This window comes from Drosophila elegans, unplaced genomic scaffold (assembly GCF_018152505.1).
Source record: "Drosophila elegans isolate 14027-0461.03 unplaced genomic scaffold, ASM1815250v1 contig_520, whole genome shotgun sequence".
In the NCBI taxonomy this organism is placed as follows: domain Eukaryota; kingdom Metazoa; phylum Arthropoda; class Insecta; order Diptera; family Drosophilidae; genus Drosophila; species Drosophila elegans.
In genome coordinates this window covers 4,690,852-4,714,158 of record NW_024545903.1, presented here as the reverse complement: position 1 = coordinate 4,714,158, position 23,307 = coordinate 4,690,852, and the positions used below count along the sequence as shown (strand labels likewise).

The 23,307-nt window shown below is 41.0% G+C and overlaps 1 protein-coding gene and 1 long non-coding RNA gene across 2 annotated transcripts; one reads left to right on the top strand and one right to left on the bottom strand.

The window, feature by feature from the left end:
* The first annotated feature begins 108 nt into the window (after positions 1-108).
* On the top strand, positions 109-22,239 carry LOC108145531 (homeobox protein orthopedia). Its single transcript, XM_017271029.2, has 9 exons — positions 109-773; positions 1,313-1,585; positions 7,395-7,681; positions 8,227-8,382; positions 18,515-18,719; positions 18,831-18,956; positions 20,012-20,178; positions 20,955-21,023; positions 21,085-22,239. The coding sequence occupies exons 2-9, from the start codon at positions 1,555-1,557 to the stop codon at positions 21,325-21,327; spliced, it is 1,284 nt and encodes a 427-aa protein (XP_017126518.1). The 5' UTR covers positions 109-773; positions 1,313-1,554; the 3' UTR covers positions 21,328-22,239.
* Positions 5,919-6,803, bottom strand: LOC108145532. The gene is made up of 2 exons (XR_001774415.2): positions 6,489-6,803; positions 5,919-6,422 (listed from the first exon to the last, which is right to left on the bottom strand). It is a non-coding gene; the product is annotated as an uncharacterized LOC108145532 (long non-coding RNA).
* Positions 22,240-23,307: the final 1,068 nt, after the last annotated feature.

Genomic DNA, 23,307 nt, shown 5'->3' with positions numbered 1-23,307 from the left:
CGTTTTTCGTTTTTTTGCGATTTTTTCCAAATCAATGCAGGAGATAAGCCCGCTGGCAGCTAACGCCCGACTTACCCGTCAATTGTGCGAGGGGGTGGAGTGGCGATTGAATTCGGCGCCAGTGCGCAGTCGTTGTTGTCGAAGTTATCAGGGCCCGGAGTCAATTCGCTTTGATTTTTTCGCACTGCCCTCAAATGCAAGCGAGTCCGCCTAGGCAGCGCTACGTTTCCGGCGTTCTGCTCCGATCCGATCCGATTTGATTCAATCCGCCTCCGTTTTGTGTCAGTAATCAGTAGCCGTCGCAACCAGAGACCGTTTCCCGAATTGATTTAAGCAAAGCATAAACAACGAATAAAAAAAGTGAAAATGTGCCAGAAATCATCCAGAAAAAGCTATTAATTAAACAGTAAAAACAAGGACGAAGAACCACGCCCGGGGAAGTGGGAGAGCGCCGTGTCCTCCGGCGGACAGTGTCCGGCTGTCAGTTGGTCAAACAGTTCATCAATAAACGATTCGACTTCCGTTTCATTGCGTGTCCTTACCTGTGCATGTCTGCGTGTGCGTGTATGTGTATGTCTGTGTGCTCTGTGTGCGTGTGAGCTGAGGAAACTTTGCAACTTCCGGCCAAGTGACTTCGATTTAATTTCTTTGGCTTTTTTATGGTCAAGGCAATTAATTAATTTTACTATGGCAATTTGATCGTCTGCTGAACTCTGACCCCTAACCCTGTGGCACACACAAAACAAGGAATCAGAAAAAGGAGGAGGAGCCAGGTGAGTCCACGGCAAAATTAGCAATAAAAGTCAATGCAAAATACCCACACAATTGAAGGTCTGCAAAAGTTTCTGCGGTTAAGGAAAGTGAAACGGATTTAGTTTCTCAAGTAAATCGCACATTACTAGAATTGGTCGAATAGCTGCACAACTGACGAGGGTCAAAGATTAACTTGAGGACATTTACACGACGGTATCAATTGGAATTGTTAAGAATATTACTAGTTAAGCCAGTAAGCTGGCGAGGAAAAATAAAATAAAAACCAAGATTCATGACTAAAAACTCAAGGTTAATTAGCGACTAACCCAAAATGCTTTTTAATGACTGAAACCCAAGACTAAAAAAGGCCTAACACCTTTAAAGCTTAACATCTAGTGAAAGCAGTGTAGTTTTAACAATTTAATTTTATTTATATAAATTACATTGAACAATAACATAATTTTACCTTTAAGCTTCAGAATGGCGTAGATAGGAAAGCTAATTAAATACACTTTGGTCAGCCTAACCAAACTGATATCGTTTCATAATTTACTTCCAGCCACACTCAATTCCACCGAACAATTGACATGTAGTTCGCACCGAAGGTGAACTCCAACGTTCTGTGATAGACGAGTATACGAGCAGCCAATCCCCTTGGGATTCTGCCCCCCATCGATTCTCGATTCAATCAAATTGAATCCCGAATCAGACAGCGAATCGAAGGTGATCTTGACTTTTGGAGCGGCTATCAGAAACAGCCGCAAACTGTCGACTCTGTCGATACGCAACTTCTCGGCAAACATGCTGAACAATCTTGGGGCCAATGTGCTGGGTAAGTTTTGTGCCCCTCGATGGGGATGGAGGGGTATAATAAGGCGTATAATATTGTAATTAAGATCGGCTGGTGAATTGCGCTAATTTATAATAATGTGTGTATTAATCCATCCCATCCCATCCCATCCGACTGGCCATAATTAAACTAATTTCTTGAGCACACCCGCAAGCGTATGTTCGTGTAGTTACTTCCGATCTTCCGATTGGCATCTCCAATGTCTGCTAAATGGCCTATAATTGAGACGTCTAACCAGATGGCGCCAGGTGTCGCGTGCATTTAGCAATAATTAAGTTGTATATTTAACTAACTCGGCAAACCTTCTCCCATTCCGATTCCCAGGCCCATTTCAATGGCGTGGGTGTGGCTGTGGGTGTGGGTGTGTGTGTGTTAATTGATATAATTGCTCTTTTAAATATGCCGCAAATTGTGAATTACATTCGCACATCGCCCGGCGCACGCACATAATTATCAAACTGTACTTGTGTCCGCATATTAATATATTAATAAATCTGTGCATATATATATATATATTTATGTGCTGGCGAATAAATTATTTTTACCACACTGTTGATCAATGGTTCAAGCACTTTCAATTTTGGCAATCAATTTGTTGTTAGCCCGCCCAACACTACCACCAAATGCAGTTTGCTTGCAGCTTCAACTGCAACTGTAGCAATAAATGAGTTATGGCTCGCGTTTTTATTCAATTTTTATTGCCAGCCCGTAAGCGATTCACCGTTGCATCCTTCGAAGCGTTGCAATTAATTACTTTTATTAATTTATTGCCATTTTTCACGCGCCAATTGTCTCTGCTTGGTCCACGCTGCGTATGCGTAATGTCCATAGTTGCTGGTTAAGCGAAAGAGAGTTATTTTATTGAAAGCAATCGACATGGGTTCCAAACCTGGCGCAAATATATTACCAGTTTCGTAACTATTGAAATATTTTGGCTGTCAAAGTTGACTTTAAAAGTTTCGTGCTTAAAGTTATGCTCCTCCCCTCCTGCCGACCACCATGTAGAACTATAAATATCAATGACTCGCAGTGCGGAATCCTTTGTCCAAATCCTGCCTGCAGTGCTGGAGTCTGCCGTAATAAATTTCGTAAGCCTTTTTCGTAGTTCCGCACAACAAACGGAGGCCAAAACATTTGCATACTGGGTGCGTGGCCTAGTGGGGGGATAGGCGAAGTGGAGAGCCCCACACAATTAAGAGCAATTTGCATGCAAAAGAAATGGCAGAACTTTTCCGTGTGTCTCCCACCGTTTGTCTCCCCGACTAATGCTTAATTTGCATGCAGCGAAAGAAACTTGAATGGCGTTTTATTCCATTTTCGGTTGGACTTTTTCGTGAGCCTCGCATTAATTAAATTAATTTCATGATTGCATTTGTAATTTGCGCAGAGCCCGCTTTGGTTTTCCCCCCTCGCAAAATATCTGCGTGTGCTTCGCTTTGTGCGTTGGCATTTTTGCGGTGGCCTGCGCTAGTGAAATATGTGCTTATACCCCCAATGCCCCACTTCTCCACCATCCGCATCCGTTTTGCATTGAAATGTTTTGCGGTTGCTGCGGATTCTGTTCCCTGTTGCGGTTAGTTGTTGGAGCAGCCTAGATTCCATCCTAGATTCGAACCCATGTATGTCCTGGGAAGCAGGCTGCTAAAAACCGCACAATTTCCAAATTTCAATAATTATGCACATTGCACATGCAACTGACGGGGGTGGTGTATCTGGGTGCAAGTCCTCTTCTATCCCATCGTATCGCATCGCACTGCATCGCATCGCATCCCATCCTGGACGGACCGTTTCACTCCAGTCCAGGTCCATATATTTTGCGGGAGAAATCGCGTTCGCTCCCAAAAACAGACAAACTGATTTGCGCAAATTGTGCAAATTGCTTGCGCGATAAATTCATGTTTGCCAATTTTAATTAATTAATCGCTTTGTGCGGTTTTCATTTCGGTTCGCTTCTCTTTCTCGCCAGACCAACTAAAATGTCCGCTTCAGGCCAGATGTAAATGTATCTGAGTGCGACTATTTGTGTGTGTTGGTTACTTGGTTTCGTGTGGCGGTCCACTGCTGCAATGTTTACAGTTTCGTATTAACGTTATCGCAGTTTTGGCCCGGTCGCAAATGGAGGGCTAACTAAATTACGATGATAGATTACAAAATTATGCCCTATTAGCGGTGTCGTTATGATTTCGGAACATGTTTAAGTTTTTAAGTAAATTTTGCGGTTTACACATAGTTGTTGGCTGGTCCTATTTGGCAGTTTGACAAAATTGTAAATGCGTACCTGAGCAAATATACCTTTTTATCCAAGTAGATTTAAGTTCACGATAGATAAAACACGATATAGATAACAAAAAGAAATTTTAATTGTCGAACTGTAAGTGTTTGTAAGTCAATTTCATTAAAAATTGTTTTAGCAAGTAATCATGAAATAAATACATCCGGTAGTTCGAACATATTAACAATTTCCATTGGTATTGCCTAAGATAAAAGACTTCGAATAAAATTTTATCTTTACACATTCCTTAAAAATACTCTATAAAATATTTCTTAAGTTCAATCGACAGTAAGTAGTGTTAGAAAAGGCAAATAGTATGATGCCAAAGTACTGCTGCAATAAGCTGTAGTTCCAAGGAACTTTTGCCCTGAATGAAGAACCTGTCATCTTGATCTGCATACACAATGAACAGTTAGGGCTGCTTCTTTTTAATATTTATGTGTTACAACTGTAAAAGGCAAGGTGAAAAAATCAAAGTTAGGCCAACTAACTAACTAGTTGGCCGGCGAGGGTCGGGGCTTGGGTTCGGGCCATTGCCAGCAAAGTGCGATTTCGAGAAGTGGCGCTATTTTATGGCTCCCAAACGTGGCCCAAACACTCTTCGCACACATGCACACACACGCACACACACACACACACTAGTTTATTTGGGCGAGTGTGCACGAATGTGTATGGCTCTGATTTGAGAAAACAGAAAACAGAAAACTGAAAACAGAAGGAAGCGGGAACAGTTGGATGTTAAAAGTCGCACTTCTTTGGAGCAACGGACCAACGGCGATGATGTATGTATCCCGCAGTCGCAGATACATGTTTGAGATGTTGCCATCGAGCGTGAATTTCGAGATGGGGAGGGATATAGAGTCTCGATGGAGATATCGCACCTAACACCGCGCCTTAAATTTACTAATCACGAGCAGCGTTTTGGCGCAGCTCGCTGCTCTTTCATGAGCATTTAACCACCGCTCTGTGCGTGCTGCGTAATGCTCTAAAAATATGTCAGTGAGGTGCTGGCAGCGACTTTCATCGATTGCTACAGTTGGCCACAATTGCAGTTTCTCAGCCGAGCTTGGAAACCTCTGCGGGAGAACAGCAACGAGGTGGGGAATTTGGGGGTGAGTTGTCCCGATTGGGGACGTCACCATCTGAAAATCGCTAATGAACAGTAGCCGCACTGGGTGTATGTGTAAAAATTAGCACTTTCCGGGCAGCGCTTTAAAACGCGACTGTTTGGCAGCAACAACAACAAAGCCCGCTTCAGGGAATGTCGCTCGGAGGAACTCCATATCTTTTATTTGTTGATATTTATATTTATGGTTTTATGTGGCGTCTCTAGACCTGCACTCGTTCACCTGTTGGGCGGTGCGTTCTGATACCCGAATACCGCTCCGGATCTCTGACGTCCGAGGGTCTGTGATGTTTGCCGAAATTTTAACAAGTCCATCTCGAAAACAATAAAAATCATTGAGAGCCGCCATTCCCGCCACCGTCGACATCAAAGTCGGCAATCGAGAGTGATGTCGACTACCTATGCGCTGCCGTGATGAGATGAAATTGAAATGGACTGCATCCGCGGAGGAGACTGAGGACTAGGAGGTTTTCCACTAAGTCGCAATTTGCATTTCGGACTCGCTTTCAAAAGAAATTGCACAAGGCCAGTGGCTAGTGGCCAGTGGACAGTGCCGCCTACACCTTCACTTTGAGCCCAATCGAATGGGCATCGTGACGGCATCGCGGGTCTCCCAAAAGGTTACATCTCGGGGACGAGAGTTCGCATCGACCGGCGATGAGTAAATGTTCGACTTGTAGCAACAGTTGAGCTCGGGCAACAAAGGGAGTCGTCGGGTAGAAAGAGTTGAGCCCGGAGTCGCTCTCGCACGTAGATGTTAAAAATTCCAGGCGTACGATGAAGATGACTCTCCCGTGAATCGCAGATCCCAAACCCAAAACCCTTCCCTTCCCATCCCGTTCCCAATCCCAATCCCAATCTCTATCCCATGCCGCGATATACACGTACAAATAAGATGGAAATAAAACGAAACAACGTTACGTAGTCAAGTGAGGCAAGAAGGTAGGAAATGAAAAGGGGTTAGCACTTGGCGGCTCTCTCAATTTGTATCTGTATCTGTATTTCAACCGTTGCTTGTATCTGTATATGTTTGTTCACCTCCGTTTCAATCTGTATCTCAACCTGCGATGGTATCCGTGTGCTTCGCACCTCAGCTTGTTCGCTCTCTCACGTTCGTTACTGTTTTTGGCATCTTTTTCCTTCTGAATGACAGGTTGTTGAAAAATTCAATTTATCCGATCGCCGCAGTTTGGTGCGAGCAATCCTCTAGGTCGTTAGCTCATCGGTCCCCAGTTCGCGCAGCCAGCGAAAAACTTAACTTGGTTAATTAAAAGACAAACGCTCTCCGATTGAGCGGAACAAGTGAATACGGACTCATGTTGTAATTCGTTTAGAGATTTAACAACAAACTCAACAAAATATTTGCCAACTTCGTGTGCGTGTGTGCGTGGGCATTCAAGCCCTTAGGTTTGCCCTTCCATCTGTAAATTTTCGAGGGGTTTTACAATCAAATTAAAATAAATAAATAAGCATTTGCTTGCATTTACATTACGACGTATTGGATTCACTTTGGCCGTTTTATATCCGTTTGAAGCGGGCGAGTTTGGTGATTTCCTTCCAAAAAAGAGTATCCAGGCAAGTACCAAAACAAAAGGGATAATCTGCACCTGTAGGGCTTTACAACAATTCCAAATCATCCAATGCAGGCCGAAGGTAATCAGATCCAGTAACCATTCCACCGCGATGAAAATCATTTTTCAGTACAGAAATATAATTCGATAAAGGTTCAGAGACTAGTTGGCTTTTAATAAGTTTGTCCAGGCTAACTGAGTTGGATAAAAATATATTGAAAATTGATGAAAAGTGTGACTAATGTGTAAAAGGCATCTAATATAACAATTTGTTAAAATAACTGAATTTGTAAGAAATCTTTTAATTTAGCAAATAGAATAATTGGATTTAATAAATTGTGATTACCGTAGAAAAAAACGGTTTTTCATTAAATTAAAATTAGTTTGCAGGCAAAATTATTGTTCATTTCTAACCAAAACACTTTAGGTGCCACCGACCACCAGCCGCTTTTCTGTTTATTTATTTATTTAAATTATTTTAGCAAGAAGTTTTGTCAGATGTTATTAAAATCTAAAACTCGTTTTCTTGCCAAGGCTTATCGGATGTACCCTTTAATAATTACTTCAAATAAGATGGGCTAAAAATAATTGCAGTATGCGATTTTTGTTTTGAAGCCTATTATGAAGTATTTTTCTTTATTTTGTTTTAATTTTTCTTATTTTTCATTAAGTATAACAATCAAATAGTTTTCTATTGTCTTTTCATAATACAATTCACAGTAATAATTGGAAACGAAAAAATAATAAACGAAATAAAACTCTTTAAATTAATATCTTAAAAATAAAAATCTTGCTTATAGTCAACTTTAAACCCCCTTTCAGGTCCCAAGGATTGTGATCTGCCAAAAGCCGCGCTAACAGCGCTGCACGCGGGCGTCAACAGTTTTGGCCAACTGCCCGTGGGTCCCAACTTGGCCGAACTAGGCGGCGGTGCAAGCGGTGGATCCTCTGGCGGAGTTCCGGTGGGCGGAGGAGTGGCACGCCTACACATTTCAGGCGGATTGTGCGACAATTCCAATGCGCTGAACAGCGGAAACGGAAACGCTGGCAACGGGAACGGCAACAATAACGGCAACAGCAACAACAACAACATGCAGCAACAGGATCAGGTGAGCAGGCCAGCGCTATATATAGAGAGAGAGAGATAGGCAGAGTCCTAGAGAAGGGAGAAATGGAGAGATATAGCGCCTAGCTTATACGATACTTTTTTAATAATCCATGTTCTTTTCGATGTTTATTTATTCCTTCAAATTCTTCTCTGCTATGCCAAAAATCCAAAATCAAAAATCAAACAATCCAATTCGATCCGAAATTCGATCCGAAACGAAAATGCCAATGAAAATCTGAAATTCCAAAAACGTGAATGTGTGTGTTCTGAATTGTGTAATGAACCTAATTAAATGTGCCATGAATCATATTCGTACCTTATGAATCATATCCGTAAACTATAAAACAAAAGTAAGTGTACTTTGATTTCCATACTTAGAACCGTAGAACTCCTATCCTAGTCTAACTATAACTTCTGTAGCCCGTAAACCCTAACGTAGTGCGTAGCTTGCATTCCTAGTCTGGTAGTTCGTCAGTGTTCTAAGATCCGCTCGCAAAGGTCAACCCTCTCATTGCCCCTTCCCCTTTGGCCGTGTCTGTCTTGCAGCACCTGGACAAAAACAAGCAGAAGCGCCACCGCACCCGCTTCACGCCGGCCCAACTGAACGAGCTGGAGCGCTGCTTCTCGAAGACCCACTACCCGGACATCTTCATGCGCGAGGAGATCGCCATGCGCATCGGACTGACCGAGTCCCGTGTTCAGGTGAGATATATACTACATAATAAATCCAGTACTAGTTAGCTAGATATGAAATTCAATTTCTGGGGAAAGAGTGTTTCAGTCTTGAAACTTGTAACATTTTCAACATCAATCAAATGGTTACCTTAACAAAAACTTGGCTTCATTAAATTTAAAATTGAGAGGAAAGTAACTCTACAGTGAAAATAATAGTGAAAGAATAAACATATAAATAACATAGATGTCTGAAACAAAATAGTAGAGCATTTACTGTACGACAGATTGTGATGCTTAAAAGTATTTATGTATTTGGGAACATTCGATGTAAACTTTGCTGCCTTTTTCTAAAATCATGTTTAAGATTAATTCAAAAATTATTTTTGCGAGTATTAATTTATATGTTATACAATGGGATTTTTTATGATTTTTATTTGAGAACTTAACAAGGCTATTAATTAGATATTTAACTTCTGTATTATAGGAAGCAAATATGGCATACATCTTGTTTATTGAACATTTCAATTTAAGGCTTAACATAAGTTGTGATATTTTAAAAAGCGTGTCTGCTCTGTATGCTAACTTTGCGTGGTTTGTCGTGCGGCTAGACAAATGTCAGTGGTCGGAGCTGTCGGAATTTCGGGCTCAGTTCGTTTTAGGACCGACATGACATTTCACTTGTGTTGCACACAACCGCAACGGACGTTTGGATTTTGGTTTTTCGGTTGCAGTCGAAAAGTTGGGGAGAAAGATACTCTTTGCCAGCTTGCAACAGTTTACGAGGCTCTGGGCTGAAAGTCGCCGCCGAACGCCATTTAAGCGCCCAAAATTATACTTTATTAAAGCACATAAAGTCACATTTAGTCGGCCATTCAGCCACACCCACACATTCAGACTCTCCCCAGGATGCTCTTCGTTTTTCCCTGCAAACTTTGTGCCACACACACTCACACACACACACACACACACAATGGGCATTATCCTTTTGTGGCTGGCACAGCTCCCCTGTGCTGCTGCCATTATCCTTGTCTCTCTTTCGTCGCCCCATCTCAATCCCCATTCCCGCGAAGGTCCTTTTTGCATGCGGGCGGGCTTTGTTTATGCGACAATCGAATTTACTGCTTCATTAAATTTGTGTTTAAGCTTCCGCTTCCGCTTTCACTGCTCGCATTTGCTCTTTTCCTGAGATTTCTGCTCCGAGTGCTGTTGTGCAGTGCGAGAATTGCTTTGCGGTGGAAATGAATGCCGAAAACTTTGTCTTATTGGCCCCATCCTTGTGAAGGCCACTAGCTCTCGCTCTAGCTTTGGTTCTGGCTAAAACAATTAGCCATGAGTGAGCAACTCAGGCGGCGACACCTTCATGATGATCCGGCCGACATTCTGCCCTCCGCCGGATGTGTCCTACTTTGATAAATTGTTTTAATAATTGCGTATCAGTGTTGCCCGTTAATGCTTTTTTCCAACCACTGCTCCATCCTCCAGATCCGGTTGTCCAAAAGGACAATGCAATCACCTGCCAGGGGGTAAAGCCTGCAGATGGGGGTGAGTTCGAAGCTGAAGCTGTTAGAACTGCCGACGGCTTTTATTCAGGCGTTTTTTTTTTTTTTTTTTTGTCCAATGTTGTTGTAGTCCTGCTGTTTTAATGCTTGATTTTGCGTTGTCGTTGCGGCTTAGAGGATGTCAGGCCGTTGGATTAGTTTTGGGATTGCTGTTTAATAAAATTAGCATATAAATTAAGTTCGCAGTCGAAGGCGAAATAAAACATTTAGAGCTTCGAAAATTTCACACTTTCACGGATATGTGGATATGTGTGTGTTCGCCGAGGTCGGACCTTCATTCGATATGCACACACACGTCTGGCCCTAAATCAATCTACAAGGATTTGCAGCTAATGACGGCATAAAGACAGCCGGTCCGACCCCTCGCAGATAAATGCCCGAAAATCGCTTGTCCGTATTAGCCCCGAAAATCAAGTCAAAGTTGTGTATGTTAAGAAAATATGGGAGCGGGCTCAGCAGGTGCATAAGTTATGAGGCTCACGTAGGCCTGACTGGCTGAGCGGGCACACTCACGTGTGTGCTGCCAAGGAGCAGCATTTATGGTAAATATAATTTAATAAAAATAAAAGTCACAGCTAAGCAGTTTTCCCTGCTTCGGAGGATGGCTATTTCCAAATCGGATTTTCGCCAGTTTTGGGTAAATTAGAATGGCCGAGACCAGCAGGAGGCAGCCCCGGCAATTGGTAATTTGTGTTTTCACACCGCCCAAGCCAGTGGGCGGCATTTGTGCAATTTGCCCGGCACAATCTGTTTGTCACACGTGACATCTACGCGGGGGGCAGATTCCTCGGTTTTTCGGGGTTGGCCCAGAAGATGGCCCACCAAATTGACTTATCATGATCTGGCATTGTCAAAAGCACTGTTTCGGCTTTGTCTGGAGCGCTGCAACATTTATTGGTTTGTTTATTAAATTGTTGCAACGGAGTGAGGTCTAACGGAGGGTCGAGCGACGGCTCAGCACGTGTCTGTGTGCGTGGGTGGGTGCCGGTGCACTAAATGAATTTCTCACATGATTAATTTGCCTGGCAACCTGGACAAAAAATGGCCGGAAAGGAGTCAGCAAGTAATCATTCGCTTGGCAACCGTTTAACAACAAGATTTTGTCTAAAGTATTAGTGCTCTTGTGTCAAATACAATGCGAAATATGTATATGCACCTTTCACATTACAATTTTGACACAACATCATGTTTGTATCTTCATTTATATCTTGTGATAAGCCTTAAAATTATTAAAAGCGTTCTGAAAAGAATTTGCTTTAGCAACCAGTACTTTTACGATATGTTTATTTGATTAGTATTCGTTCCTGCCACTAGTACAGTGAACATTTTATTAACTTTGTGCTTGCAACTAATTTCAGTAAGTGAAAAATTTCGCAAATTATTTTCAGCCAAATTAGAACTAGGCGCATAATTCTGAAAACAAAATAACTAGTGGCCAACATCTCACACAAATGTTGTTTTAGGGAATTAGATGATACACCACTCCAAATGTATACTTTCAAATGAATTTAGATTTTTGTCAAAAACTTCTCGAGCTGGCAAAACGATTCTTGATTATTATAAAAAGTAAAAGTGTGTCCTTGATCAGGATCATCAGTAGAGTCAATCTAGTCCCATGTTTGTAAGGTCTCTGGATGAAACATACCCAAAAGTATATTGCAGTTAGTTCATAGCAAAAATCCATATAACTTTTTGTTTTTTAACAGATGCTAATATAACTTAATATATAAAGTTAATTATTGAACATCTTAAGACATTTCTAAACTCAATTTTTACTTTAAAAAATGTTAAAAATACTATAAAATATCAAAATACTTGGAGCCGGTAACTTTTCATGTGATTCAGCAAGAAATAGGAAATATCGATTGGCCTAAGCCACTGGCGAAGCAGAAGCGAGTCCATTCCCATCCAAGAAAAACTCATCGGCCTTCCCACTGTGAGCGCTGATAAATTATTGCCTCGACTTCAGACAGAACTAATTTATTTGCTGAGCCGCTTAATGCCCCTCTAATAATGGTCCCCCGACTGCCGAAGATGCTGTTCACTGGAGGTGGGCGGGATTTCAGATGGACCTATGTGACGCGCAGCCAATAAGCGAATATTTCGCGAAAATTAGTCGAAATATTCTCATAAAAAGTGAGCATCTTTATTAAAAGCCCTTTGGGGAGAGGGGAAAAGGGGTCAAGGAGCCGGAGACACTGTAACGAGTATTTTCCAGCGAAGCACTCGAAGTGGGGCCAAAGGCGACTGGGTCGCGTCTGATATAACCATGGCATCGCAAATTTTAATTAAACTTTAATTGAAATACCAAAAACGAAAATATGCAGCCAACGGAAAAAAGACGGAAGGTGGGACCAATAAGAGAGCTAAGCGAAATAAGTGGGCGGTCTAAATTTAGCGAATGCTTTAAAAACCAGACTCGACTCTGGCAGGGAAGTGAACCAGGAGGCGTGTTCTCCATAAAATGCACATAAAGAGCATCAAGGAAATCTGGCACGCATTCTGTTTATGGCATATGAAGCAATTCCAAAAGCAATTTCGTTGATACTTTTCATTGAAATGTTTGTGTGAAAATGGCGTGCCAAAGTGCCGGACCGACTTTGCAGGTTGCCAAGGGAGCGGGTGCGGGTGCGGGCTCTATCTGGGGATAAGCTGGTCCAAATGCTGCTGCCATTGATAGAATGACAAGAGAGTCCCCACGACCCGAAAAAAAAGGCTGAAAAACTTTGTCAAGAAGGAACAAAGCGAATCCGAGGGGAGCTTCGGCATGGAGCTGCGCATGCCCCACGAATGCAGCGAAATATTTTCGGGGGTTGCATTGGCCGACCACCATCCCCCGAACCCCAATCCTCTACCCCCAAAAAGAGGATGCAGTTGCCCCGGCAACCCACTGAAAACGAAATGGCAAAATGAAAAACACAAGTCCCAAAAAATCTGGGAAAACATCTAAAACTATTTCATAAATCAGGCAAGTCACAAACTCGGCCTGTGCCACCCCCAGAGAGAGCCCAAAGAATTGCTTTGATGATGTCTATCAAAGGACACATTTCCCCGAAAGAGACGGCTAGAGTGGGTTGCGGGAGTGTGGGAGAGAGACGGCCATAGTGGACTCAGTCCCGGCGGGTTGGAGCCCCAATCTCTGGGGTGGGTGGCTTTCTGGGGTCGCGGCAAGTGTTGTTGGGGCTGACTCGTAAAGCAGGATTTAAAGGATAACATAAAATAAATCGACTAGCATTTGTGTGTGTGTGTGTGTTTGTGTGTGTGTGAGAAGGAAAACAGGGGGCAGAAGTCGAGACGGCATTTTATGAATTTATACGCATTTTTTATATGCTCAGGAATGAAAAGATATTGGCCGAAAAGCGATTTCCATAAACCACTCAGAGCCGGAGTTGTAGTCGCAGGATATAAAAGCGAAGATAGGACCAATAATGATAATAAAAAGATGCTCGAGCTCTGAAGTTGAAGTCGGAGAAAGAAAACAAGGAATACAACGATGACATCAAAGGACGGCAGCCAGGGGACAGTTTGGTGTGGACTTTGTTGAGTGGCCATTTTATATTTCGGTTGCCTGGCAGCCTCAAGGGGGAATCGGGGCACATCCTCCTGGAGTGGGCTCAAGGAAAAGCAATATCCTGGCCAATTGATTTTTGATTATGTCCCAACAACAACAACAACAACAAGTACAACAGCGGCATAGGAGAGCGAGGCAATAACTAATCTGCAATCGGCAGGGCCAGCAAAAATTGTCAACGCAAACGAGCCGAAAAATATTATTGCACTTTCTGGCTTTTGCCAATCAACCGTTTATTAAGAGATGCTCTCCACCATCCGTCCCATCATCCACCAACCGACCCACCTGATCCAACTTTCCCAACTAGCTGGCCCGGCAAATAATATTTGCATTGGGGCTAATCGAATTTTGATTGTAATTCTCTGCAGAGCTCTCGCGGCTCTTTCCCGTCTCTGATTGATAATTTTGAAATTGGCTTTTGAAGTGCGGCCTTCTGTGGCAAAGTGCATTTCTATGTAGGCTTCGATATGGTTTCTCTGTCACATGCAAATCACGGCGAGCAGAAAAACCCGACTGCATGCTGCAACTTACCTCTCGACATCCTTTCGATGTTATTATCCTTACAGCTGTTTAATCAGCCATTAGGCATAATGCGCAATTAATGTTGCATAACGAACCGAGCAGATATCGTAAACAAGTCGGGAATGAGGGGATCATCGTTCAGGTCGTATATATGACAGAGCAGACCATTAGGGCACGGAACTGCAATCATAAGCAGGCTGAGGGGGGAGGATGACGGCGACACAATAAACAGGTTCATAATAAAAAGCCGTTGGGTCTTTGACACCCACCCCATCGTTATAATGCGATATAACCACATCCACAAACACCCCGGCAAGGCAGAGAACCATCCACCAGCCCATAAAATCAAAGCAAATCACTTGTTATCCCATTTCCAGCCACTGTTCCCCGGCCGTGTAATTTAGCCGATACTTAATTTCTGACTTCTGCTTCCATTTGCTCGCCCCTCGTGAGCATTTCTGGATCTACGCCTGGATCTGGGTGCTATTATCTGCGGCCTGCCACAAGAAATTGCTTTTTCATGAACTTGACTCATTTATTATTTGCAACAGTTGCCCGCCCTTTCCCCTGGTTTTGTTTGCCTTTGGCCGGTGGCGTCTCTGTCTTTGTTGCTGTTTTTGTTTGTGTCAGTCCTGAAGTGAAAATTAAAAGTCCAAACATGAAAATGCTTTTGTATGGAACATATGGCTGAAATTTTTTGGGCCGCCAACTTGTTTTGGTTTTCTATTTTTTGTCTGTCTGTCTGTGCAGTCTGCAGATTGAAAGTTCTTTTGAAAAGTTGAGAGAATTGAGCAGTTAGGCAGACGAACAAATACAGATTTGTATTGTTAGAGAATAAGAGGTTGTTTGTATTGGTATTCATTAAAACTCAAATTAATAAATTAAATGAATAAATCTTTGATTTGTTCAAATATTTTCAAACATCTGTTATATGAAGAAAATAAAGAAAAAATATTTTTTCAGATTTTCTTTATAGATTTCTTGAATTTTTTTTTTATAAAGTTAGTCATATGTCAAATAACAACAAAGATTAATTCATAATATACTTTACTTGTAGAATAACATAACGTTTCCTAACTTAATGATAAAATTAAACAAATTCGGATATCAATCTTTAAATTAAATATATACAGTAATTTTATACCTCCGTTAGTAAAAATAGTAAACATATATATTTTTGTAATAGGTTTATTAGCTTATTCATTTCAATATTAAAGTTGCGAACAGAATTATAGCCATTAAGGGTAATGTTTGTTTGTTATTTATTACAATTTTAAAAATATTTTTAGATTTAAACTTTAACCTTTAACTAATGGCTCAATTTATGGACTTAATTTAATCATTAAATTTAATTTTTAATATAAGGTTGTTCTTTTAATGTGCGAAAGCAACATTATTTGAATAGGTTTTAAGAATGTATTATTTTGCTTCGCAAATATCCAAAGAAAATACCCCTTATATGGTCGCATAAAAATGCGTGTGATTTGACTTTTTCATGGAAGTCAGCCACTCAACAGCTGATAATTTATTCATAAGGGTGAAGCTTAAAAAATTACCGTTAGACCCACAATTTAACGCGACATAAGGAGCTATTTTTTATGCTTCAAATTGGGTGCAACTGAAGGAAGCCGCAAAGGAACCAGGAGTAAAAACAAATCAAAAGCAAACACTCCCATACACATACCCATACAAAGTGGGATTGCCTGGCACACACCCTCAAATATTGTGAATATATATATACGTACACTTTTCAGGCAGACATAAAAAATAAATGTTTTGTTTAACCGACATTTTAACGCCTATTTACGTGCCGTGCACGTCATGCACGTTATGCCAATTTAATGGCTCGCAGCCTTAGACCAAAAAAGCAGGCAATGACTTTTGGCTTTTTCTTCCTCTTCTCCCCCCTGTCCGCCTCTTCTTCTTCTGCCTATTTCCGTTCGTATTCTTCGTGTGGGCGTGACAGTGTGTGTGTGTGTGCGAGAAGGGAAATGCTCTCACACGAATATGGCTAGCAAAATAAAACAGCAAGCTAAATTTAATTTACCGAACTCAATAGGCCAGAAGGAGATGGCAATACGAATAGAGCCTGGGAGAGAGCGAAAGAGAGGGAGCGAACATAGACCAGACAGTCAGACATTGTCTTAAATTATTAAATTAAAAGTTAATGAATAGAGCAACGCATAAGCACGTAAAAAACATAAACAAGTCAAGGTCGCCGACACGGCCCAACCCCCTGGAATACATATATACACACCCTATTATCTCACCCTTGCTCCATCCATTATCCCTTGCACAATCTGGCACATTAGCGTCCCTGGTGTAACATCCAGAAACCCAGTGATATTGCAACTTGAACAACCTGCGATAGTTTCAGTTCTTCTCGGTTCAGATGGGTGCACAGAGAGAAACCGATTTTTAAATCCCTACACAGTTTCTTTAATCAGAAAATGATTATAATTAAAATTTCAAAGGAATTTCCGAGACAAAAACATTGTTGGTTTTGGTGAAGTCTTTTAAAACTATAAATGTTTTCTACAATGCAAATATATCATGTATGTTTGAAGATTATTTTGCAAAAGAAAGACTTAAGCCATTTTGACAGAAACAAATTTCTCATCAAAGCTTTTTTTTATATTATTTTTTTTCAACATTTATTTATTTATTTTTTTTTTCAACAGTTTTGAGTTTATAAGTTTACATATTCTTTATAAAAAAACATACTGAAAGTTCAGCTGAGGTTACCTTATATCAAAACAAACTTAAGTTCGAAAACATTGAACAATATGTTATATCAAAGTGTAGGTTCATTTTATCAACAAAGCGTTCTTAATGCGACACTCTTATTTTTGAATTTAGATCGATTTTTTCACCGCCTGAACTGGTCGGATTCTGGTTCCGTCTGTCCTTGTCCGACATATGACAAACCCACTGGGGACCATCAGGCCATCAGAAGGCCTTACAAGCAAAGTTACTTTGCTCGAAACTTGCCATTTTTCTTTCTGGCTCTCGCGTCGCCCCCTTTCTCGCTTGCCTTCTCACTCGCTCCCTCGCTTTTGGCCCGCTGTTTTGGCCGTATTCCTTTGCCATTAGTCTGGCGCACTCAGACAGAAACAGAAACAGTCGACGCCGACGCCGACAGTCGGTGACAGCTCAAGATTGGCCACGAAATGCTGGGATTTATAAATGCTATATATCCGTACATACGTATGTATGTTTCCGAAGGTGTGTGGTTGGGTGTGTGTATAACGGTTAAGTTGTCAACCCGACTGCGAGTGATGTGGATGCGAAGGCCTGATGGGTTGGCAAAACCGTTTCCATGTCACTAATCATTCATCGACTGGCACTTTATTCACATTTTTTGTAGTACCGCTCAAGGAAGGCAAAAAAAAGTAAACTTAAAAGGAATACCGGAGCTGAAATTTGAGAGCTAGAATTCCGTGCAATCTGCAGTACCATAAAGTACATCCTGCCCCTAAATGTAGGCAACCCTTTTCGCCCCCCCCCTGAAGGTTGTCTGTACTAGTGTAAGTGTGAGTGTGAGTGGGTAAGAGGTAGGAGGCTAAGGGTTGTGTGCTTGTGTACTGCCTTGTAAATGTCAAAACCTCAACGTGTCTACGTTGTTCGGCTGCGCTGTTCTTATGCATATGGAAATGCCAATTTGAAGCGAACACATCCGACATGGGCCTCGACCTCTCCGGCCCTAAGACAAAAGCGTATCGAAGGTCCAGCCAGGATTCGCTGACCGAAGATGCCAAATTGTCGGGGAAGTGGGTGGGCGGCCGAGGAATTTACATATGGAATTTATGCGCATGTAAATCTGTTTCTGATTCTGCGAGAGTGTGTGTGTGTGTGCCTGTGTCGAGACATGTTTTGACTGTCACGACGGTAATTGATCTCGATTAAGACCGTGTTTGTAGGAGGCAGCAGCGCCGGAAGAAGTCTGAAGGGTTGGGTAGGAGTGGCCCAACACGGCGCCGAAACACACGCACTTACAGGGCTGTCTCAGCAACAATCATTTACCTGGGAAACCCCTATCAGAATATTAAATGTATCTTACTAAGGTTGGCTACCCAATTATATATTTATTTTTTATTTATGTGGAAAAGACAAATGTTTAGATGACTATCTCATCTTTAAATTGCCTCAATTAGATATAAAAGCACACGAACTTTTCTAATTCCAAATTTTTAGGGAAATAACTTCGATTGAAATCAGGTATCTGTGTTACTCAAAGATTTACCTGAAATCAAAAAAAAAAATTTAGGTAATACGACTAATGTAAATTATAGGGCTACTTCTTTAAGTTGTGTATGTTTTAGTTATACCAAAGTTGAAGCTTATTTTAATTACGCGCACAACTGACTAGTAATAATGAAACCAAAAATGACTTCTAATAACTTGGTTAATTTGATGTTGACATCTTTTTCTTGCCTGAGTGTTGAGTGTCTAGGTAATCGTAAAACTTAGATACAAATATCTAACCTCTCACCCCTTTTCGTTGCAGGTCTGGTTCCAGAACCGTCGGGCCAAGTGGAAGAAGCGCAAGAAGACCACCAACGTGTTCCGCACCCCGGGCGCCCTGCTGCCCTCTCATGGACTTCCGCCGTTCGGGGCCAACATCACCAACATCGCCATGGGCGATGGCCTCTGCGGCACGGGAATGTTCGGCGGAGATCGCTGGAGCGTGGGAGTTAACCCCATGACGGCAGGTGGGTGATCCATAGCCCTTTGCAAAGGCGCACCTAACTAACTATCCTACCATCATCACCCCTTACTAACTGCTGCTTTTTTGGAACGGGGAATGTGGAATGTGGGCGCAGGCTTTGGCCAGCTGAATCAGTCGTCGCCACTCTCGTCCTCGCTAAACAGCGGCCTGAACTCGGGCATTAACATGGGCTCCGCCCTGGGAGCGGGCAGCTACCAGCACTACGGCCTCAACGCTCTGGGTAGGTGTTGTGTCAGGCCCCGGTTCCGACCCCCAAGAAACCTCTGCCATGATCACATGCCCGGAAATTTTCCATCTGCATGCGACTGACAAAAGCCAAGCGTTGACACTTTTTCGCCTGCCATGTTTTTATTTTTGGGGGCTTTGTTCGGCTCTCGGCTGTTTGCTTCTGGCGATTTATTTGCTTAGCTTTCGATGCCATTCAGTTCCAGTTTGAGTTCCAGTTTGAGTTTCAGTTTGAGTTCCAGTTCTGCCGACAATTGACCAAACACGACGCAGAGTCCGCGTCTCATTTCTTTGAACTCATAACACTTTTTTTCGGTAGCCCAAAAACATATGCATGCGTATGGGTAGTACCACATAGTATCATTTATAATGCCCCGGGTTGCTTGTTTGTTCGATCAATTAACAGCCAGTCGTTTAATTTTCAGGAATACCCAAAGGCATTTTTTCATCTTCTTTATTTGGTTTCGTATAGTTGTGCTAATTGACATTTTGGAGACATGTTCATGTCGATTTTTTATTTTTCGGCTCCGGCTACCGTCAGCAAAGTTTTCATTGTTACACTTTTTGTTGAAGATTTTTAATTTATTGTGCTCTGCGCACAAAACTCACTGGGTGACATGACATAACGCCCTCAAAAGTTCCGACTATGAAAAAGTCTTATGATATATGTATGTAAGAATCTTGTGGGCTTGTCCGAAGTTATCAATCAAAGTTTATTTTAACCAATACAGCGATGTGTATATTAATACCTTAATTAAAAAAACCAATTTATTGGTTAATTTTATGATTTTTTTCGGATATTCTTTATAGGCTGTTTTAGGTTTAATACTTGTATGTCTTTGTATGAACTATTTGTTTTATAATGTCTTTTAAAAATAACTGTATTATTGGATAATGTTTTTCTTTTCATATACAATATATTTGGAACGTATTAAGTAAAATTCTAAAGCTCGCACCTATAAGCCTTTTAAAAAGCAATGATTTATATTTTTTGTCTGTGCGCGTTAAAGAAGGGTTTCTAATTGTGCTTCTCGTACTCTTTCCCTTCAGGCGACTCCATGATGTACCAGCACAGTGTGGGCGGGGTCAGCTGTGGGCCCAGTGGTTCGCCGAGCGCCACCACCCCGCCGAACATGAACAGCTGCTCGTCGGTGACCCCGCCGCCACTTTCCACGCAGCCGAACTCTAGCCAAAACGAGCTGAATGGCGAGCCCATGGTGAGTCCACACTAAAAAAATAATAAGGGGTTAAAACATTTATATAACAGATGTTGTTACTTAGAGTAATAGTAAAATAATCTGTATTTAAAAAAAAGGAAGATACGTTTCATATATCTCTAAGGCTCTAATATAAAAATGAAAATGTAAAGTACTAGTCAAAATCTTAACTTACAGTCCAACTTAGCTCAAACAATAACAAAAATAAAAAATATATAAGGTTTTTTAATCATAAACAAAGTTTTATCTTGTAAGAATACTTTTTAAATTTTAAGATTTTAAAAAAACTTGGGATCTAAAACTTTTAAAATTAAAACAAAACTTTTTAATAGGTTAATCATTAAAATAAGAAGAAGCTACAGAATATGTGCTTTAATGATTTGGTTATTGTTCATTACTATTATATAAGATTTGTTTTCTTAACTTTATCATTCAAATAGTATTTGATATATGTTTATTTTATCATCTAACAGAAAATGTTTTTTAATAAGTGTTAAGTATATTGCATGTCATGGCATTGTTTAATTTTTTAAGAAAATTAAGTTGCCGACTTCAGCTAAGGTTTTTTTTTTATTTCAAAGCCGTTTAAATATATACTAGAAAGGCTTTAAAATGTAAAATCTTTAGATAAGCCCATAAATATATGATTTATATATAAAGAGTATATGACATATATGTCTCACACATCTCACATGCATGAGTACAATCTAAAATTTTCTGCTATTTAACAGCCACTGCACCAGCAGCAACAACAGCAGAGTCACCAACAGCAGCAGCAATCTCACCAACAGCAGCAGCAACAGGCTCACCAACAGCAGCAGCAGCAAGCTCACCAACAGCAGCAAGTAAGTCACCACGGTTCGTGCATCGGCTATATTCGTTTCACCATTCTCTACCCAACCACAGATGGCGCCACCGACACCCACTCTTCGACCAGGTCAAGAACTTCAAGGTGGTGGACAAGGCGACGCAGGACTTCCGCTCTGCCACCAGTCCATGCAGTCGCCGACAGATGGCGCCACCGATGACGACGTGTGGCGGGGACACAGCATCGCAGCGCTGCGACGGCGGGCTTCGGAACTCAATGCCACCGCTATTCCATCCTATTTACATCACCACAATTATGAGCATCACAATTCGGTCTACTGAAATTTGTTGAAGAGCTTCGAAAGCTTTTCGGATTACGGGTTCACCAACTGCGGAGGTCCCGACTTGGGCTAGGATGTTGTAATTGTAAAGTTCGTGTAACCGGCCGTTGGGGATTCAAAATGCGAAACTGCGGCAGCGAAGCGTTATAAGATAACCAAAACCTAGGCTTAGGGCATTGTACAATTTATGTGTTTGCATTATTTGTTTCATGATTTCCAAGATTAAACTTAAAAGACTATAATGAATGTAAACCATGTATACGAGAAACGAAGCTTGAAAAGGCACTAACGATTGGAAATCCACGATTACGATTACGTGTGTTTTCGAAACTAGCTCCTAAGCCAACTATGAAACTATTCCCGCATGAATATGTAGACACTAGACTTAACATTTGCCGTAAAGAATACGAAAACTGTAAAAACTTGATCGCAAGCGAGGATAGGAGGAAAAGAGTCCTCGGGGCGGCACAATAATTTTTGGCAAGGCGATGTACCCGAATTCGCGCTTAGTTCGTATGTAAGCATATTTATGCCTAGGTGTGTATGTAAGTAGATCTATTCTTATGTAAGTGTTGTTGTTTTTGTGTATAGACAGTATCCTTCCATTCCGTTCCGTTGCTATCACTTGATCTAACCATACGATACAACCCATAGAATATCAAACGAGCAGCCCCAACTATAGCAAAGTGACACTGACGCCGCTCAAGTCTCAACCTAAAACCGTTTCAGAGTGCACGCATCCAATGGATTACTTTTACGATTACCAATTACAAATTAAACAAATAAAAATACAATTATATACACATACATGCATACGATTATGGCATACTTGTAATAGACTTCCTTGTATCGTTTAAGCCTAAATTTAATTCCAACTAAAACAAAAAACGAAACACAATTACTATGTATGTAATTATGCGTATTATTAAATAGTAAACTAAATTAAAAATTGAACGTGATTTGCATACATGAGAAGTGGAGGTGGAACAAAAACTATTTCATGATGTGGTAATTGATATCAGTTGACTGTCGAAAACATTGTTGCTGATTGGAATATGGATGGATGGATTTTTTGTTTTGTAAAAAGGACACCTATTTTGCAGGAAATTATAATATCTATATGTTTGTGGGGCGAGCGAGTCGATCATTGAGCGTTTAAGCTTTATTTGTAAATTGATAATTAAAAAAAAAGAGGAAACACAAAATAATACAAGTTAAAAAAAAAAGATCAAAAACGCAGATTTAAAAGATGACACTCAAATTTTTTGTAGGAGAAAATTCTTGAAAAATATTTTTTTTTAACGGAGAATAACAACGGCCAAAAAACCCAAGTACAACACAACTATGACTTCATTCACCTGTTTCCTTGCCTTTTTATTTTACCGCAGGATGGAAACTCTACCTTAACTATAAAATGTATATTTCCTCCTTTCAAATAATATGACTATTGTGTTTATAAGCAATTTTAGCTGTAAGTTTCTTTGCCTCTATCATTGCCTATAAGTTATATCACAGGAAAACAGAAGACATGGTCCATCGCACTAACTTGACTTAAACGCTGAATAGAGAAACAGTTTGCCTAATGTTAAAAGCAAAATAAGCCATAGGAAAGCTTGCGACCTTTTTTGTGCTAATAGCATGTAGGTATTTTTAAAAATATTATTTTTCAGCATAGCTCTCCTCAATGGATCCGTCCCCTTATTATTCAATAGGGGAATTGATTTGGGGAATATTTTGATTGTTAGTTGTTTAGTTTGTATTTATCAATTGCAGAACCGTTGGGGGGTTGAGTGTGGGGCTTGCATATTTCTTCGTTCTAAAGAATCGGAGATTGACCACTGCCCACATTTTGCCGCCTTTGCTCCCTGATCCCCTTGCAGATGCAATTACAATAATTGAATGGGATTGGGACGACGGACAGGCAGATGCTCAAATGTCAAATAAGTTTAAGCTGAAAATTGGCAAAATTGATAAAACTTTG

Bases quoted from the DNA above. Each gene is read 5' to 3' on its own strand.
- LOC108145531 (XM_017271029.2), top strand. From the start codon at position 1,555: ATGCTGAACAATCTTGGGGCCAATGTGCTGG. The intron at 18,957-20,011 runs GTAGGTGTTGTG...CTTTCCCTTCAG, and splicing joins CTACGGCCTCAACGCTCTGG to GCGACTCCATGATGTACCAG. The intron at 20,179-20,954 runs GTGAGTCCACAC...CAACAGCAGCAG, and splicing joins AGCTGAATGGCGAGCCCATG to CAATCTCACCAACAGCAGCA.